Source organism: Trematomus bernacchii, unplaced genomic scaffold, assembly GCF_902827165.1.
Source record: "Trematomus bernacchii unplaced genomic scaffold, fTreBer1.1, whole genome shotgun sequence".
NCBI classification, from domain to species: domain Eukaryota; kingdom Metazoa; phylum Chordata; class Actinopteri; order Perciformes; family Nototheniidae; genus Trematomus; species Trematomus bernacchii.
In genome coordinates this window covers 1,003,522-1,023,342 of record NW_022987723.1, presented here as the reverse complement: position 1 = coordinate 1,023,342, position 19,821 = coordinate 1,003,522, and the positions used below count along the sequence as shown (strand labels likewise).

Genomic DNA, 19,821 nt, shown 5'->3' with positions numbered 1-19,821 from the left:
ACATGACTGCCTTCGCATTAACAAAACTATTTTTCTATGGCAGTAGACCAATGGAAACCGATGTCCCCCCCTGCACTCGTTCATTCTGCCCCAGATAACATTTAATACCTCCCCTCCTAAAATTCCAGACCTTTTTAGATATTTTTAAACCTTGAATATCAAAAAAATGAATGTAAGACTTTTTAAGGATCCGCGGGGACCCTGAACTATTTATATAAATAAGTATATTGCAAGATGACAAACAGGAATGTTTATTGGGGAACTTAGCAGAGCTCAGGTGTTTAGCAGTCTTATGGCCTGTGGGATAAAACTGTCCCTGAGTCTGGTGGTGGTGGTGGTGTGTGTGTATGTGTATGTGTATGTATATGTGTGTGTGTGTATGTGTGTGTGTGTGTGTGTGTGTGTGTGTGTGTGTGTGTGTGTGTGTGTCACTAACCGTTGTGTTTGGGTTTGGTGTAGAGGATATAGCGGCTCCACTGCGTGAGGTGAGAAATCATGCTGAACACAGTCTGAGTGCTGAGCTGTGATAGGCTGGAGGCCGTCACCTGACCACAGCCCTCTCCCTGTCCATCTCCTGCTGTCAGCACAGCCAGCATCTCCTCGGTTACCTGGAAGGAGGTATGTTATTATTAATGAACAAATAAGAAAAAAAGACAAACGCTGGATTTCTTTCTTTTGATGTGTTCGAAAAATATCCCTCGTCCCCGGCTTGAGCTTCAATCTCAGGATGCATGTATTTGTGATCCTCTCCAGAATGGAAGTAGTCATCACATACAGAGCATCAACTAGTTCCTGAACAGTGTCCTTCACATGCTGATATCCAAGAGAGGGAGTTACACAGTCACAAGATGGAGGAATAGAAAGCAGTATTCAATGTTTACTTCAGATTAGCTCCACGTCAGAAATGATCATGCTTGTCATATGTCTATCTCCATAGAGGCTGAATCATCATGTTAATCACATAGCTATCATATGCCTCAAACAGTCCTGATGCTCTTCTAGGTAATCATACATCCTGTCATGTACACAGCTACAGTTGGGATACCTTTGTTAGCATGTTACTCTCATATTGGAAGAGTACATTCAGTGTTTTCCCAACATGATGTTTCCTCACCTCCTGTTGCTCTGAAGGAGTGCAGCCCAGCAGCATGTAGAGCAGAATGTGAGGCAGCAGGTAGATCGTGACTTTGTAGTCGTGTTTGATGATGAATCTGCAGCAGGTGAACACTTTGCCGGCCAGCTCGTGTCTCACCTGTAACACATAAAACCCGTTCAGTTTATTCTCTCAAAGATGCAAAGAAAGGGATTTTTCCCGTCTGCTTTTTTTTAGATTGATACATGATTCATTAGATCTGTATCCGTTTGGCTAACCTTGCTGATGAGGTATCCGGCCCAGGTGGCTGACCAATCAGAGAACTTGCTGCCTCTCTTACTTAAATACACCGGCTTCTTCAGTTTGGACCAGTTGACTTCCTTCTGACTGCTCTTATACCTGAAGATAGAGAGGGAGGAGAGATAAGCTCAGAAAATAACTCAAAAGAAAAAAATAACTTTTACTTAAAGGTGGGGTAGGTAAGTTTGAGAAACCGGCTCGAGATACACTTTTTGTTATATTCCATGGAATGCTCTTAACATCCCGATAGCAATAAATATCTTAAGTGCTTTGACAAAAAATCCATAAAAAAATGTCATCTGTGGAAGCCGTAGCGCTGTAAAAAGTACGATCAATCATTTTAGCAGGCCCGGCTAAAATAACTGGATGGCCGACCTGCCTGTCAGCCTTCCATCGGGGCACAAACTTATTTCGTGCCCTCATTGGTCATGTGCGCGTTCGTGTGTGTTGGAGGAGGGGCTCTGTAAGGAAGTGGCAGATTTTTTCCGGTTGTGTATTTTCAAATTCTAGCGATCTCGAGCTGGTTTCTCCAGAATTACCTACCCCACCTTTAAGGAGGATTTGATCTTGTGAATAACTGGATGTGTGAGACAATTAGAATGTTCCCGTGTGTGTGTGTGTGTGTGTGTGTGTGTGTGTGTGCGTGTGTGTGTGTGCGTGTGTGCGTGTGTGTGTGTGTGTGTGTGTGTGTGTGTGTGTGTGTGTGTGTGTGTGTGTGTGTGTGTGTGTGTGTGTGTGTGTGTGTGTGTGTGTGTGTGTGTGTGTGTGTGTGTGTGTGTGTCTGTCTGTGTGTGTGTGATGAGATCATTCAGAGCTCTTCCTGTGTGTTTACTGGCACTGACTCAGTGTGTTGCCGTCATGCAGAGCTACTCGCTGCAGGACTGAAGTACTCTGATATTTTTATTGAAGTATAATATTTTTATTATAACTATAATACACCATACCTGCTGTTGAGGTGTGGTTCCAGTATTTCTTGAATCTGCTCGGGGAATCTCCTCCACAGACGGCGCCCCGGTGAGTCGGTCCGACCCTCGCGACACTCAAAGATCGACAGCAGCTCCTACAGTGCAGGAACAACCCAAACACATATTACAGCTAATTCATCAAATAAAAAAGACACCCACAAGTTTAGGAGCAAATGGAGTGCTTGCTCAATGTGAGTACCTGAATGGCATAAGCAGCCGAGTCCTGTGCTCGCACGTCATCAGCGTAAGCCAGAAAGATTCTGGTCAGCTCAGTCAGCAGGTCGTAGGCGAAGTTAGGATCATCAACTCCACTCTGTTCAAAGAAAATAACATTTCCATTTGGTTTCTGACAGAGATTTTCCAATATGGGGGAATTATCCTCTGTCAAACATTCAAAAGTCTGCATTTTCTACTTTTACTTAGATGTCACCTATTCTGCAAAATCCACTTCTTCATGTCTCTTCTACATCAACATGTGTCCCCTCTTCTTCATGTCTCTTCTACATCAACATGTGTCCCCTCTTCTTCATGTCTCTTCTACATCAGCATGTGTCCCCTCTTCTTCACGTCTCTTCTACATCAACATGTGTCCCCTCTTCTTCACGTCTCTTCTACATCAACATGTGTCCCCTCTTCTTCATGTCTCTTCTTCATCAACATGTGTCCCCTCTTCTTCATGTCTCTTCTACATCAACATGTGTCCCCTCTTCTTCATGTCTCTTCTACATCAACATGTGTCCCCTCTTCTTCATGTCTCTTCTACATCAACATGTGTCCCCTCTTCTTCATGTCTCTTCTACATCAACATGTGTCCCCTCTTCTTCATGTCTCTTCTTCATCAACATGTGTCCCCTCTTCTTCATGTCTCTTCTACATCAACATGTGTCCCCTCTTCTTCATGTCTCTTCTACATTAACATGTGTCCCCTCTTCTTCATGTCTCTTCTACATCAACATGTGTCCCCTCTTCTTCATCAACATGTGTCCCCTCTTCTTCATGTCTCTTCTACATCAACATGTGTCCCCTCTTCTTCATGTCTCTTCTACATCAACATGTGTCCCCTCTGTGGAAAAGAGACTCTGAAAGTTTCAGGAAAAAGGATTCTCTCTCTTTTTGTCCTGATCCATTTATATAAAAACCTGTCTGAAAATGAGCTGATCAGATTTTGGCCACTTTATGATGTCATAATGATTTGTTGGCTTGTGTAACCATTAGCCAATCACCAACCAAGGTAAAAAAAACAGTATAATAGGGGACCTTTAAGTACTGCTTCCTTCACATAAGCTCTATATTTTACATGTGATTTATAAATGCACAGCTTTGGTCTTGTCTAAATTACCACGAAGGTGTTGCGGTCTCCGTGTGTGTGTGTGTGTGACAGGTCCAGACGTCCAGGGTCCACGGCCCCCAGCTCCCCCAGACACTCCCCACAGAGCAGCCTGGCCTCGGGGGACGAGTCCTGGCAACCCTTCAGCAGCACCGACACCAGGCTGGAGATCACCGGCTCCACCGCCTCACTCGCACAGACGTGACGCAGCAGCCACTCCTGCAGAGAGAACATGAGACAATAATAAGGAGCATTATGGTAGGTATGGTACAGTATTTGTACAATAGACAGAGGTGGGAAGTAGTGGAGTACAAATACTTCGTTACTGTACTTAAGTACATTTTTCTGGTATCAGTACTTTACTCCACTACTTATTTTTCTGAAGACTTTTTACTTTGACTTCTTACATTTTGAACACAAATACCTGTACTTTCTACTTCTTACATTTTGAACACAAATACCTGTACTTTCTACTTCTTACATGTTGAACACAAATACCTGTACTTTCTACTTCTTACATTTTCCAAACAGGCTGGTTCCTTTAGTTTGAATGTGTGGCGTGATCATTATTATTCAGAGTCATTGCGTGCCTATTGATTTGAACACGATCCGTGTATCCATCATTTCCTGGTCTTCTCTAAAGAAGAGGGACCAATGAAAACGTTGTCATGTTGCCGTTGTTCAGCATGGAAACATTCATGAGCTAACAATGACATTATTGTTCTATTAATATAAAGGGAGGTCAGGTACTCTTTAAAACAGATGGTAGTTATGGGTACTTTTTACTGAAGTACATTTCAAAGCCCATACTACTTTACTTTGACTTGAGTAAAGAAGTTTAGTCAGTACTTCTACTTTTACCAGAGTATTTTTAAACACGAGTATCTGTACTTCTACTTGAGTAAAGGATGTGTGTACTTTTGCCATCTCTGACATTAGATAATTATATTTTATAACTTGAGAACAGGAAGCTACTGCTGTAGTTTTATGCAGAGGTAGTTGTCTGACAATAAGGGTTACAACATTTTTGTCGATGACTTTTAAGAGACCTATATTAAATGTTCCATGACCATTCACTACCTAAACGTTTACAAACAGAAAGAGCATTGGGCATTAGGGATCCACAAAAAAATTACCTTACACTCGCCCTGCATAATTCAAACATAGTTTAAGCAAGCTGGCAAACATGGAGGGATCAACGGAGAGAAAATTATGAAACGTATGTGATAGTAAACAAAGAAATGGTCATGCATCAACCCATATACAATATTTCAACAACCATAGCAACTATATTTGGTGTAATGTTGCTTAATTCATGGCTTTTCGAGGACTGAACTTTGAAATGACATGACTTCTCCGTGTGTGTGTGTGTGTGTGTGTGTGTGTGTGTGTGTGTGTGTGTGTGTGTGTGTGTGTGTGTGTGTGTGTGTGTGTGTGTGTGTGTGTGTGTGTGTGTGTGTGTGTGTGTGTGTGTGTACCTGCTTGCTGTGCATCATGTCCCGTAGGCTGGTCAGCGCGTGAATCCTGACGTCGACGTTCTCATGTTGAACGGCTCTCATGGAGAGTTGCAGCGCCGCGGCCAGGTCACTGCTGCTGGCTGTCAGCTGCAGGGAATCACACAGTGTGTATTAACGCTGAGTGTATATTTCCAATAACCCTCGTCACCATTTGCATCCCTTCTTTAAATCAAATCAACATTTATTATAGCCCCAAATCACAAGAGATGCCTCGAAGGGCTGTACAAAGCAAAGACAAAAAGAAAATACAAACGTCATAGCATAACAATTATAAAAACATTATACATCAACATAAGTATTGCCATGTGACTGAAGTGATGCTAATGTAGATGGAAACTAGGTGATGGAATCTAGTTTTACAAGGAAGACGGATGCGAAGGTTTTGAGTTTGCTTTTAAACGGAAATAGCTTTGCGGATTTGAAATGGAAGACGATTCCAAAGGAGAGGTGCTTTACTTCATCTCTTGTCCATACTGACCTTCTTGTAGTTCTGCAGAACAGTGTGGATGTCTTTCAGCTCAGGGTAGTCTGGAAGAAAGTAAATCTCATGGAGGTAGTCGTTGACTTCTTCCCTGTGGGATATTAGGTGATAAGATCGCTGTTAAGTCTGGAATAAAGTGCTATTTTTATGGCATTAAATTGGCTACAAAATAACCCTAGAAAGTACTGAGGTTATAAAATGTTCTTAAAATAGTGAAAATGAACATTTGAATCCAGCCAGAAACAGATTAGATATAATTTTTTCTTGATTTCGCACTTAGTTATGATGTTTAACTCTAGCACATGCACAGTTTGAGCATTTTAAAACTTTTTTTGGATGGTGTTACCTGTTGCCCAGTATCAGGAAGCTGATAATGGCCGCGGTCTCTTTGGGCTGCAGAGGGATCAGGGGGAGGAGTGCAACGATAACATGACTCAGCAGGGGGCCCAACTGTGCCGGCTCTACGCTCTTAACAAAACACTCCCACGTCCTGTCAGTACAGGAGGAAGGAATTAAAACACAGAATCAGAGGCAGGGCTTCAAGCTAATCGCACAGGATTCTGGCATGAATGAGTAAGACAATTGTGTTTTATTGAACACAAGGTGTGTGTGTGTGAGTGTGCGTGTGCGTGTGTGTACTGACTGGCAGCAGAGCAGAGGGAAGTCCTCTCTGAATCGGAGGCTTGTGCGGAGCGTCGTCATCATCTTCACCCGGACAGAGCTGATATGTTTGGAGCCCATCAGTCGCATCAGAGCCATCACACTCGTCAAAGCCTGCACCCAAAAATAGCCAGAAGCTTTATTTTCACATTAATACGAGCTAGGCTAAGTTGCAGTGGACAAAACAAGATACAGTTTTGCTGTGAACAGAATCGTCTGACTGTAACGAATAGTAACTCTGAACCCTCTGAAAGAAAACCTTCTCAGATATCACATCAGTGCCAGTAGCAGATCACACACCAGCTTCTTGCGGTCTTTCTCTCCTGCGCTGGAGCTGAGCAGCTGCATGTTGAAGAAGGCAAGAATTCCCAGAAGCTTCGGCTGCAGGTAGTCCGCCTGATACCAAGCAAGAAACATTTGAAAAAAAACGAGATGATAATTTATAATCACAGTATTATTTACGTAATATTTATAAACTTGGCTGAAAATAAAACATGTATGAGGGTCAAACAATAGTTTTTTTTCTCCTGGTTTGATTAACCTAAAATGATTATACTATATTTTATATTATATCTATTTAAATGTCCATGTACAGTTCAATAGAGTCAGAACTTTGATTTGATTAGATTTATTTAGAATGTGTAAAACGATAATACAAAAATGTAACATGAGAATTATTATACAATACAAAATGAAGCAATGTCAAACTGATATACAAAATTATTACTGATTCTAAATTATATATAAACAAATAATCTACTTAATTACACATCCGAAAAGGAACTTTCTATATGGTTAAAGCACAAGATAAGGCAGTACGAGCACATTGAACTCTTACCATGCGCTCTGGAGTGGTGATGTCTCGGGGACCCTGGTACGGGTCATCATTAGAGGCAAAGGAGGCCAGGATTGCCAGACCATTAAATACCTAAATAAAACATTCAGACCATTTAACAATCATCTGTATTAAATTACAACCACAACCAAGAACTGAAATGTGACGCATGTACTAGTAATGATTCATTATTTGTGTGTGTGTATGTGTATGTGTGTGTGTGTGTATGTGTATATGTATGTGTGTACGTGTGTGTGTGTGTGACATTCATTAGCTAACAATGACATTATTGTTCTATTAATATAAAGGGAGGTCAGGTACTCTTTAAAACAGCTGGTTATGGGTACTTTTTACTGAAGTACATTTCAAAGCCCATACTTCTTTACTTTTACTTGAGTAAAGAAGTTTAGTCAGTACTTCTACTTTTACCAGAGTATCTTTAAACACGAGTATCTGTACTTCTACTTGAGTAAAGGATGTGTGTGCTTTTGCCATATCTGATGATTCCTGGTTGGCAATTGTAACAACTTGTTTTATGTGTGTGTGTGTGTGTGTGTGTGTGTGTGTGTGTATGTGTGTGTGTGTGTGTGTGTGTGTGTGTATGTGTGTGTGTGTGTGTGTGTGTGTGTGTGTGTGTGGACCTGTTGGTAGTGTTCTCCCAGGCGCAGCAGCAGCTCGTTGTGAAGACCCTGGAAGTCTTGTCTTAACAGAGAGCCGAGTTCAATCTCTGTCTCACTCTGGGAGAATATTAGGAAACAACATTTATAACGTTTATTTGGGTGGGAGTGACTTTTAATGATGAAATCTGCATTTTTTATTATTTATCTATTCTTTTGACAATGCCAATGCCAACCCTAATTCCCTACTAACCACTAAAACGATGGCAATACACAAAACAAGACTAATTGTTAGTTGTATTTTGCTGAAGCTTGAATGTGTAAACAATGGCAGACTACAGCTAGTTATTGTGATGCTATTAATACCTGTAGGTAGTGGAAGGCCCTCTCTAGCTCTTCTTTAGTGCAGGAGCAGACCAGGTGGCTGAAGATGTATTTGAAGTTATTGATCAGGATCTCTCTCCTGTTTGCCTTCAGCTCATTGGCCAGCGTACGGATGAGGGCGGAGCCTGTAGAGCTCGCTTTGGCCGCCAGGTAGGGCAAGAGCACCTGGAGGGTCCTCTGTATACACAAGAATGCATAACAACTATTTATCATGAACATATAAATAGTTCTCACATAATACTGTCTCAATATACTGTTTACTGTGTTCATTTTGTGGCGTTTTGGGGTATGACTTACAGTGAGGAAGCGGTGGAGGTCTGGGAAATCGAAAGCATGTGCGATCTGAGCCAGGATGTCCAGGGCGAGCTCTCTCTGATTGGCCGATTCGCTGCCCTGATCCGGTGTGCTTCGCAGAGCAGAAACATGACGCGAGTGCAGCGACTCCACCAGGAACTAATCACATAGACCAGGGGTGTCAAACTCAAATACACAGTGGGCCAAAATAAAAAAATGGGTACTCGTCGAGGGCCGGACTGGTTCAATGTTTATTGCAAAACGTATTGAAATGAACTTATTGCACATATTAAACCTGGAACTAACAAAGCTTAAATGATTGCCTATAAAAACAACATTAAACATGAAATAATCAGTTGCATTCATTTCTTATGATTACATTTTTCCACAGGCCAACAACAGCTTCAAAAAAACTATTTCCCGCAAAGAAAAAACCAAACATGCCCTGTTGTCGTGAGAGAAAAAGTGCAGAAGGAAACATCCATGTAAACTCAGTGTGCTGCTCTGTGATGCTAGCTCAAGCCAGATACTTGGCATCTCATCTTGGGTGCAAGTTCATCAATGTTTGGGCTCAGGCTCTGAGCTGAGGAGACCCTCAGGATGGAGTGAAGGTGTGCGTGCAATATACCGGCGGGCCAGATCTAATAGTAATTAGAAATTATCCTGCGGGCCGAAATGAAATCCACCAAGGGCCTGATTTGGCCCCCGGGCCTTGAGTTTGACACATGTGACATAGAGCAACGAACAAATTAGATCCAGGGTACTCTACGTCTTTGAATCGCTGCACACAGCTCAAAATGTATTTTAAAGTAATTCATTTCAGTGTAAAAATCAGAAAGGAAAAAGAAATGTCTCTTATTATTCTATACAAACCTATAAATACACACAATAAATAGGAAACCTTTTTACACCACACTTATTGTGTACATTTTAAAATGGTATACAAACACAAGAGATAGTGGTTTAAACCTCCAGGAACATTGCAGACATCATTGCTTCACTTTTCTTTTAGTAATAACACTATATATTATTATTATATTATAATTGTATTGTTGTGAAATTATTATTATTACGGCCTGGGAATCGATGAAAGTCTCCATCAGCTAACAGCTCAAGTTTATTTAAGCAGCATTAAAGATTTTCTACCTATCCATCTATTTTATGCTCTTAACCTTAGATAACTTTTTTTAAATGTGTTTTATTATTTTCTCCTTATAGCGTTGTGAAGCATCTTGAGATGACGTTGTTTTTAAAGTGTGCTATATAAATGAAATGAATTATTATTATTATTCTACCTGGCAGATGGGGTTCTTGTACTGACTGAAGAGGGTCTGTAGTTTGAGTCCTTTGGCGGCGGCCAGAGCTCTGATCTGAGCGTAGGCAGCGACGGACACCGGGGACGACTTGGAGAGCAGACAGTGGAGCAGCCGCAGCAGAGAGAACGACACCAAACTCCCCTGAGACGCTCTGACAGGAGAGGAGAGGGGGACACAAACATTTCACCAAAAAAACTCTACATTGTTGTTGGGAAAATACTGAATGTCCTCTTCCAATATCAGAGTGCACATGCTAACAAAGGTATCCCAACTGTAGCTGTGTACATGACAGGATGTATGATTACCTAGAAGAGCATCAGGACTGTTTGAGGCATATGATAGCTATGTGATTAACATGATGATTCAGCCTCTATGGAGATAGACATATGACAAGCATGATCATTTCTGACGTGGAGCTAATCTGAAGTAAACATTGAATACTGCTTTCTATTCCTCCATCTTGTGACTGTGTAACTCCCTCTCTTGGATATCAGCATGTGAAGGACACTGTTCAGGAACTAGTTGATGCTCTGTATGTGATGACTACTTCCATTCTGGAGAGGATCAGAAATACATGGATCCTGAGATTGAAGCTCAAGACCAGTGATTATTAACATTTTTAAGTATTCAGAAAAAGACAGAATTTTGAGAAAAGTCAGAATTTTGAGATTTTGAGAGAAAGTCAGAATTTTGAGAAAAAGTCAGGATTTTGAGATTTTGAGAGAAAGTCCAAATTTTGAGAGAAAGTCCAAATTTTGAGAAAAAATCAGGATTTTGAGATTTTGAGAGAAAGTCAGAATTTTGAGAGAAAGTCAGAATTTTGAGAGAAACTCAGAATTTTTAGAGAAAGTCAGAATTTTGAGAAAAAGTCAGAATTTTTTGAGAAAGTCAGAATTTTGAGAGAAAGTCAGAATGTGGGATTTTCAGAAAAAAGCCAACATTTTCAGAAAAAACTCAGTATTTAGTACATGACAGGATGTATGATTACCTACAAGACCTGGTATTCCTCCATCTCGTGACTGTGTAACTCCCTCTCTTGTATATCAGCATGTGAAGGACACTGTTCAGGAACTAGTTGTACCAAATGCTCTGTATGTGATGACTACTTCCATTCTTGAGAGGATAATAAATACATGGATCCTGATATTGAAACTGAAGCTGGTGACGAGTGATATATTCCTAACAATTATCTAAAAAGTAATGGATTGAAAACACACACAACAACAGGCAGAATTGGACAATAATCAATGTCAAATAACAATGAGGGGAAATATTATCAAGAATTCTACATCAATCATGTATTTACAGATGATATACAGTCACCTTTCTGGCCTTATTCATCAGTCAATCTTGTTTAAAGACCTTTGTATAAGACGTATCAGTCTGTGTTTTCTAAATTGTTTTTACATCGTGTATGAGAGTTGTTCAGTCTGTGGCTATAAGTATGGTTTTATTGTCTCGTGCTTTTACATTAGTTTTTTTGTCCTATCGGTTTGTCTAAATGTATTGATGCTGCTTTTTATATATTTATTGATGTACAGCACTTTGGTAAACTCTGTTGTTTTTAAACGTGCTATATAAATAAAGTTGGATTGGATTTGATTGGGGCTGTTCTTTACCTGCCGATCTCTCCAGTGGTGAGGATGAGAGTGTTGCGCAGGTCGTCGTCTCTCTTGAGTTTAGCGTTGTTGAAAGCCTCGTTAAGACGGGCCACTAGGAGCTAGGATAGGGGGAAGAAACACAAACATCCCCTTCATTTTCTCACAAATGAAGCAACTTACAACCCCCAAAAAGTCAGCTTTCAAAAAAAGTAATAACCAAGAAAGAAATGACTGCCTTTACGAGCTTAGACTTGTAGTGCTCACCTCACTCAGGGATCCCTGCTCTGAGTTCCTGGTGGTCTCTGTTAGAAGGAAACGCACTGATTGGCTGAAGCGTATTCTGACCACTGGATCCGAGTCTTCCATTAGACCAATCAGAGCGCAGAGAACTGCCTGGGAGCCGCTGTCTCCATCAACCAGATTGACGTGCTGGCAGAGGTGAGGCAGAGCTTCTAGGAAAGCTTTAAAAGGAAAGGGAAATAAGGAAATGAAATATTACTGTAAAACCATCCATAGCAGGATCACAGCAAAGTACCGTATGTATAATAATCATTTATCAAGCTTGTGCTTGTTTTGAAAGCTCATATGGAAGAAAACCTCCCACAGAAAACCTAAAATACCTTGCTTAACACTACTTGGAGCTTGTGGTTTGAGCAGTGGCAGGAAAGGTTTGACAAAAGTCGCCTTGAGGGACGGCAAAGTGTTCCCAGCATGCTCTGCTGCGAGGCTGAGTTTGTGGCAGAGGATCTCAGGAGCAGGAGTGGACTTTGTTTGGGTGTCACTGAGCTGGGAGAGATCTGATTGGATACAGCTCAGCTGACCGATGATCCTCGCAAGCTCCTTCTTCACCGTCTCAGAACTGTCCTCCAGCCTGGGACTGCAAACGGTCAAAGAACACCATGGACATAATGAAACAAATTAAATACACCATTAAAGAATTATGAAACAATGATATTGAAGCTTAAAGGTCACCTATTATGCAAAATCCACTTTTTCACGTCTTTTCTACATCAACATGTGTCCCCTCTTCTTCATGTCTCTTCTACATCAACATGTGTCCCCTCTTCTTCATGTCTCTTCTACATCAACATGTGTCCCCTCTTCTTCATGTCTCTTCTACATCAACATGTGTCCCCTCTTCTTCATGTCTCTTCTACATCAACATGTGTCCCCTCTTCTTCATGTCTCTTCTACATCAACATGTGTCCCCTCTTCTTCATGTCTCTTCTACATCAACATGTGTCCCCTCTTCTTCATGTCTCTTCTACATCAACATGTGTCCCCTCTTCTTCATGTCTCTTCTACATCAACATGTGTCCCCTCTTCTTCATGTCTCTTCTACATCAACATGTGTCCCCTCTTCTTCATGTCTCTTCTACATCAACATGTGTCCCCTCTTCTTCATGTCTCTTCTACATCAACATGTGTCCCCTCTTCTTCATGTCTCTTCTACATCAACATGTGTCCCCTCTTCTTCATGTCTCTTCTACATCAACATGTGTCCCCTCTTCTTCATGTCTCTTCTACATCAACATGTGTCCCCTCTTCTTCATGTCTCTTCTACATCAACATGTGTCCCCTCTGTGTAAAGAGACTCTGAAAGTTTCAGGAACAAAGACTCTCTCTTTTTGTCCTGATCCATTTATATAAAAACCTGTCTGAAAATGAGCTGATCAGATTTTGGCCACTTTATGATGTCATAACGATGTTTTGTCTTGTGTAACCATTAGCCAATCACCAACCAAGGTAACCCCCCCCCACCTTATCACCTGAATCTCCTCCTAGAGCACCATTGTGTTCTTTTTAACCAAATCTCTCTCAGAGGGGCGTGGGGAGGGGCTCCTTATTTCCATCTAAAGTAACAGACAGAGAATCAGCACTTTGGAAACAGGGCTGAAACAGAGGGGATTATGGGATGCTGCAATGATCTGTTTGGTGTTTGGAGCCAAACACTTCAGAGACACGTTTTGTATATATCTGGAGACCTATAATATATTGATGAAAAACAGTATAATAGGGGACTTTTAAGAGAACTTGTCCTTGTTTATATTTGTGAGATGTTCTTACAGCAGAGTAGTGTTGATGAGGTTGTGGTGTGAGCTTCCGAGGTGGTGAAGAAGAAGAGGGAAGGCCCTGACTGCCTCTGCTCTCACCACCTCATCTTGACTCTGCAACGTCTTGGAGAACACGTGCACACGCCATGTGTCACACACACCTCGGCGCAGGAGGGCCAGCAGCGACACACAGTCTGCTGTGATCTCAGACGCTGGGAAGACACACACACAGTTTGACTTTAACACAACGTTTTCATCATGGTAAAGGCCTGGTCAAATGATTCTATAGCAACTGAAACTGATTTTAAAAAATGTAGTTCCTGACACAAAAGGAATCAGATACAGGTGACCACAGGTGAAGTTATCTCATATTTGATTTTTGTGTGATGTTACTAAGATGGTATAAGGACAGATACTCACAGTAACAGAGGCTGAGTCTCTGAGCGAAGGCGGGCAGCGTGGAGGGGAATCCTGAACTCTTATAGGCTGAGACGGTCTTGTTGTCAGACACCCAGGGAAGAGACAGCAGAGCACACACTCGCCGCTGGAGCCCGTCCTCACTGTGGCTGCTCACTGCACACACACACACACACACACACACACACACACACACACACACACACACACACACACACACACACACACACACACACACACACACACACACACACACACACACACACACACACACACACACACACACACACACACACACACACACACACACACACACACACACACACACACACACACACACACACACACACACACACACACACACACACACACACACACACACACACACACACACACACACACACACACACACACACACACAGTGAGGGACAATAACTGTACTCTGAGGGATGTGCTTTGGGGTTGATTTCTGTCATTAACTTCCTGTTTTTAAACTCATTAATGTGGAATTACAGCAAAGAAAACGTAAAATACGCTTTTGTAATGATTTAAAAATACATTAATATTGAACACAACACAGCAAACAAAGAGAACCATAGGAAAAGCATCTGTAATGTTTGTTTCTGTGGGTGTATACTTACTTGTCAGGTAGAGGACAGAGTCCAGGACCCTCACAGTGGCCCGGACAGCAGACTGAAAGTAATCCTGGTTCGAGTCAGGTAGAGGACCTCTTTCTAAAACCGCCTGACAGCTCTTCAGGGACCTGCCCAGAGTCTCCGTGGGCAACCAGAGGAGGGGAGAAGAGCTGTGAAGCAAGAAAGAGATGCAAAAACAAGGAAACGATCTCAGTCAAAGAAAGGCACAAAACTGCAGCAACATAAGAAGTAGGTGTTTGATAGGCAGAACAAATCAACGTAACACAAAAAGTAAGGCATTTTGTGTTTGGTAGATGATTTCAATGCTTTTTGGCGAATACGTTCTTATACCGTTGGAAAGCCTGTTTTCTTACCTTTCCTATGGTACCACATTTGTGAGGAACAAGCATTGGTGGGATGAGCAGCAGAGCTGAGTATGTGGGGTGCGCCCATGAAAAATGTGATAAATCTCCTCTGCCAATGCCAAACAGCAGCCAATCCTTCTAACATAGAAATCATCTACCAAGCACAAATTCAAGGTTCAAGGCTTCAAGGTTCAAGGCTTTTATTGGTCATGCGTGCATAGCATGGATGTATAATAAGAACTGGATACAGCGTGGGAGGCGGGGGTCTCGTTCTTTCCTATGAGAGCTGCTCATTGGCGCATGAGGACAAAATGGCCCAACTTTTGAGAGAGCGAAACGTCACAGATTACCCATCATGCCTGTCTGTCAGAGCAGAAGAACCCGTATGTGCGCTCACAGAGCATGCGCCCCTTAAGCCCCACCCCCCGGAGCTCCCACTCTCGGCTCAGTAGAATGAATGGAGACAGAAAATAAATCTAGATTGGGCTTTTAGTGCATTTTACAACTTTAAGGACCTAATGATTATGATAAGGGCTATAAAATAGTTCATACTGGGTAGTTTAATTAGTTTTTAAAAAAGTATCCGCTGATTTACAGACGTCTCTTTCCCCATGTTAGTCAATGGGAAAAAGTATTTCTGGGCCCAGTGACGTCACAGACTGATACGGAAATTGTAGTACCGCCGTTTGGACACAACGAATATTTTCATCAGAGTCCAGCGCACTTCCTGGGGGCTTGGTACGTAGCTACAGTGTAGTTATGACGATGAAAATCTTAGGTCACAGGCTCCTCCAACAGTGCAACATAATAAAACAGGAAAAAACAGAAAAAATAGTGCAAGTAAATACAAAAAGAAAAATGGGAATAAAGTGAAATACTGGAATAGTGCAATAAGAGTATTAGATCAATAATTTCTAAATTGCAGCCAGATTAATGTTGTGGATGTTGTTTCAAAAGTTCAGGTGTTTAACAGTCGTATGGCCTGTGGGATTGCCTTACTTTTTGTGTTACGTTGAATACTGTGTGTGAGACATATAGTACGAGCTCTGGAGGGACAGCAGGTGTAAGTGTTTGTGTTTCACCTGGTGGGTGCGGAGCAGAGGGCGGCCAGGTGGAGGATGAGGGCCAGACCCTCGAGGGCGCAGAGAGTCTGTTTGGTTTCGGGGCCGTCAGAGATCAGAAAGGTGAGCAGCTCCTCCAGACGAGAGTTCACCACGGCCCACACATCGCTGCCAGCACGCATGTCCCCCTCGCTTCAGAAACAGACACGTTATCACAATCAGAAACCCTTAATTTGTCCCGCAACGGGGAAATGTACAATATAGCAGTGCAGATAAAGCGAGGAGAATAGAGTACTAACTAAGTATGCACACGTTATTAATAACACAATAAGTAAGAAAAACTAAATAGCAGATAAGTACACCATATTACCTTTATAACAAGACGTGATGTAAATGGACTGTACTTATATAGCGCTTTATCCAGTCTTTACGACCCCTCAAAGCGCTTTACATACTACATGTCATTCACCCAGGGTTCACACAGAGCAGTGTACCTTACTTTAGGAACTAACATTCATACACATTCACATGGCCATGCCATCGGGAGCAACTCAGGGTTAAGTATCTTGCCCAAGGATACATCGACATGTTGGCTGCACGGGCTGGGATCGAACCCACAACCTTCTGGTTGAAAGACGACCGCACCCCCTCACAGCCACAGTCGCTGTCACATATTAATGATCTGCTTTCAATATTTAAGAAAGGTCAGAAAAATGTCTTTACACTAGATTTACCGTCTCTAAACAAGTGGCAGTTTACATCAACGTACGTCCAAATGATATTAGCATACGAATTCTTGAGTTATGGCCAGATGTGTTTGTGAGGTCTAAGCGACCTTTCCGAAATTCTTAAATTAGTTCAAGTGGAAGATTGTGCAATGTTTGAAGAAATTCCCTAAAGACAAGAAAGGGATGGACAACAACACAAAGAATGCCTCTGGCCACAGCTGTTACCACGTGAAACATATACAGAGATACACAAAACTGAAGTACTACAGAACAGCAGCTTTAAACACATTTGTTACACAAGTGAGAAAATAATCCTGCATCTAACCGTATGCAGTGTATTGTATTTCCAGTTTCCTACATCACAGGGATCTACTTCTCGTAAGAAGCTGTGAAGGTTGACTAACTCACGCTGCTGATGTTTTGGTTGTTTTGCTCATTGACTTTGTGGCAGATTTGCAGGATTTCTTGGCTGCCGTCTCTCCATCTCCGGTCTTCTGCACCACGACAGCGGCCTCAGCCTTCAGCGCTACTTTGAGAAACCCCTCTGCACACTGCAAATACAGATATTGTGAGGAAGGTGGAATTTAAAATGATGTAACAACATTTAAAAAGCACAAAAGAGAGAGGTTTTTTTTTAAAAGTGACTCATACTTCAGCCTGATTTTCCGTTCCGACGGTGCGTGCCAGCGTCCTGCAGACCTCTGTGATTCGCTGCCGTCGCAACAACGCAGCACTTTCATAAACCACTGCACCAGAGAGCAAGAAGCCGAACAGCAAGCAGAGCGATTCGGTAACCTCTGCCCCCAACTTCACATCTGACCCTCCAAGAGTACAAACACACTCGAACATCTGCGAGAGATAGATGGGTTCAAAGTGTGTGTGAGAGACGGCGGTCGTCTGAAACATGCAGCGAGTCAGCTGCAGCAGCTCTCCTGCGTACGGATCCTTCTCCTCTGAGTTTGCTGTGTACGTGTAGGAGTGTGTTTCCAGCAGGTGAAGGTAAGCCGTGAAGAACTCGTGGCCGTGCATCTCAGGAAACCCTCCAAGCTCCACCAGTCGACTCAACATCACCATGGAGATCTTCCTCAACCTGGTGTTGCCGTTAGCCAGGAAAGAACACGCCGTCTCCCAGGCGACACTGATATCCTGACGAGAGACGACTCCTCGCAGGGCGTCCGTTACGACACCGAGCGTCACCGCAGTCAGCGACTCCAGGGCGGCAGGAGAGGACAGAACGAGAGGAGAGGGGGTGAGGTAGTGGGAGGAACACAGGGGGGAGATACTGAAGCACTCGAGCGTTACAGGCCATGGTTTCAGTGTGTGAATACCAAGAGAATATCCATGTCCTGACAGCGTGGAAATGTGAGCGTACAGGACGTTGCTGAGGTCCTGGGACAAGAAGATGAGGTCTTGAGTGAGGCGGCTGCAGATGAAAGGCGCTCTGGCTCTCAGGGTGTGGAGCAGAGAGCACAACACGGCAGAAACTCGCACGTGGATGATGTCACAGTCTGGAGCCGCTGCCACGCGAAGCAAACGCACCGCCACCCACTTACTGAAGTCTGTGGAGAGAGGAATGAGGACAAATCAGAGATGGAGAGGAGAGGAAAAGATAAAACAATAGATATGTGCATCAGTCAATCCTCACAGTAAATACGGAGCTGAATCCCAGATCAAATGCACGCTAAAGGGTCATTGAAAATGTTCTCTCTCAGTGATTGTGATGGCTGCGCTCAGGCAGGCGCTTCTGTACCATGTCTTCCCGGACAAACAGACTCAAGTTTAGTTTCTTTCCCAGGGCCATATGTGCACTTAACGCTGCTAATATTTAAGTTATCATGTCTTCCGTGCAATATGAGGGGAATCATGCAATTTAATTTATTATTTATTTATGTACATATTCCCTATCATGTCTATTTAAGTCCCATTTCTTGTTTTTATATTGTCTTGTTGTTGCGCGCTGGCACCTTGAGTTGATATTGTAATTTCGTTGTACTTGTACAATGACAAATTAAAGATCTTATCTTATCTTACACATGGAGCTGCTGTGATGCAAGTCACATTTCAGACTTGATCTGACCATTAAAGTATTATCGTATCGTATCGTATATGAAGATGCTGCATTTACATGGATTCTAGCAGACGGTAGGAAGTGAATGAGAGCAGGACATTGAGTAAATGAGACTCAGAGAATACTGGCAACAATCATGGTAGACATTATTGTCATCTAAAAGATACAAATTAAACGTTGTTGGCATCCTCCACGCGGAAAATAACAAGTAGATGTTACATTACACCCCCCATTCAAAGAGAAAACATGAGAAGTTGATCATTATCTTTTGATAACTGTGTTTTTTCTAGGACCATCCATGAGTATTGCTGCCATCCAAACAAAATCCCAGATGGAGAGGAGAAGAAAAGCACCAGATAAAACAGTAGATAGGAAGATGCCGCATTTACTGTACATGGATTCAAGCAGACGGTAGGAAGTTAATGAGAGCAGGAGAATACTGGCAACAATCATGGTAGACATTATTGTCATCCAACGTTAAAAATGTTAGCATCCTCCACGACGAAAATAACAAGTAGATGTTACATTACACCCCAACACAAAGAGAAAACACGAACAATGAGAAGTTGATAATTTCTTTGATAACTGTGTTTGTTTTTCGAGGTCCATCCATGAGTATTGCTGTCTGCCATCCACCTCTCTCTAGGTCGTCCTCAGACGAGGCCTCCATCGTCGCTTCCAGTCATCCCGGTTCTCCATACATCTGGCCAGTTCATTGGTACTTTGTGCTCCTGCGTCATTCTTGAGTACGTCCACGTATGTTAGTGTGTGACGTCCTCGTGACCGATGCCCGTGTGTTGGTTTTCACAGCACCAATTTGCTGGCTGGCAGCTCTTGAGGCCTTTGGCAATGTCCTGCTAGTCTCATTCTCCTCCTGGCTGCAATTTTCTCGCTCACCCTTGGTATTCCCTCGTACAGGATCTTGTTGGTTACATGTACACTCTTGCTGATGTTAAGTACTGCTCGCAACATTCTGGTGTAGCATCCGTCTAGAGACTTTTGCAGGGTTGGCTTCAGGGTCCAGCATTCACTGCCATAGAGGAGAACAGACTCTACCGTTGCATAGAAGAAGCTGATTTTGATTTGTCGGGGGAGGTTGGAGT

At 42.6% G+C, this 19,821-nt stretch overlaps 1 protein-coding gene across 1 annotated transcript in view; it reads right to left on the bottom strand.

The window, feature by feature from the left end:
• The window catches only part of atr (ATR serine/threonine kinase), a 34,662-nt gene that overhangs the window by 13,405 nt on the left and 1,436 nt on the right, over positions 1-19,821 (bottom strand). The window contains exons 4-28 of the mRNA XM_034144391.1: positions 17,302-18,209; positions 17,059-17,201; positions 15,944-16,114; positions 14,503-14,666; positions 13,865-14,017; positions 13,458-13,656; positions 12,011-12,267; positions 11,655-11,851; positions 11,409-11,509; positions 9,769-9,940; positions 8,477-8,632; positions 8,162-8,356; positions 7,820-7,915; positions 7,182-7,271; positions 6,644-6,739; positions 6,327-6,457; positions 6,030-6,173; positions 5,681-5,774; positions 5,164-5,289; positions 3,698-3,904; positions 2,558-2,671; positions 2,338-2,453; positions 1,372-1,492; positions 1,115-1,252; positions 437-608 (exon numbers count right to left, since the gene is read on the bottom strand). Of these exons, the coding sequence (XP_034000282.1) occupies positions 437-608; positions 1,115-1,252; positions 1,372-1,492; positions 2,338-2,453; positions 2,558-2,671; positions 3,698-3,904; positions 5,164-5,289; positions 5,681-5,774; positions 6,030-6,173; positions 6,327-6,457; positions 6,644-6,739; positions 7,182-7,271; positions 7,820-7,915; positions 8,162-8,356; positions 8,477-8,632; positions 9,769-9,940; positions 11,409-11,509; positions 11,655-11,851; positions 12,011-12,267; positions 13,458-13,656; positions 13,865-14,017; positions 14,503-14,666; positions 15,944-16,114; positions 17,059-17,201; positions 17,302-18,209 (4,461 nt within the window). The remainder of the gene's footprint in view (positions 1-436; positions 609-1,114; positions 1,253-1,371; positions 1,493-2,337; positions 2,454-2,557; positions 2,672-3,697; positions 3,905-5,163; positions 5,290-5,680; positions 5,775-6,029; positions 6,174-6,326; positions 6,458-6,643; positions 6,740-7,181; positions 7,272-7,819; positions 7,916-8,161; positions 8,357-8,476; positions 8,633-9,768; positions 9,941-11,408; positions 11,510-11,654; positions 11,852-12,010; positions 12,268-13,457; positions 13,657-13,864; positions 14,018-14,502; positions 14,667-15,943; positions 16,115-17,058; positions 17,202-17,301; positions 18,210-19,821) is intronic.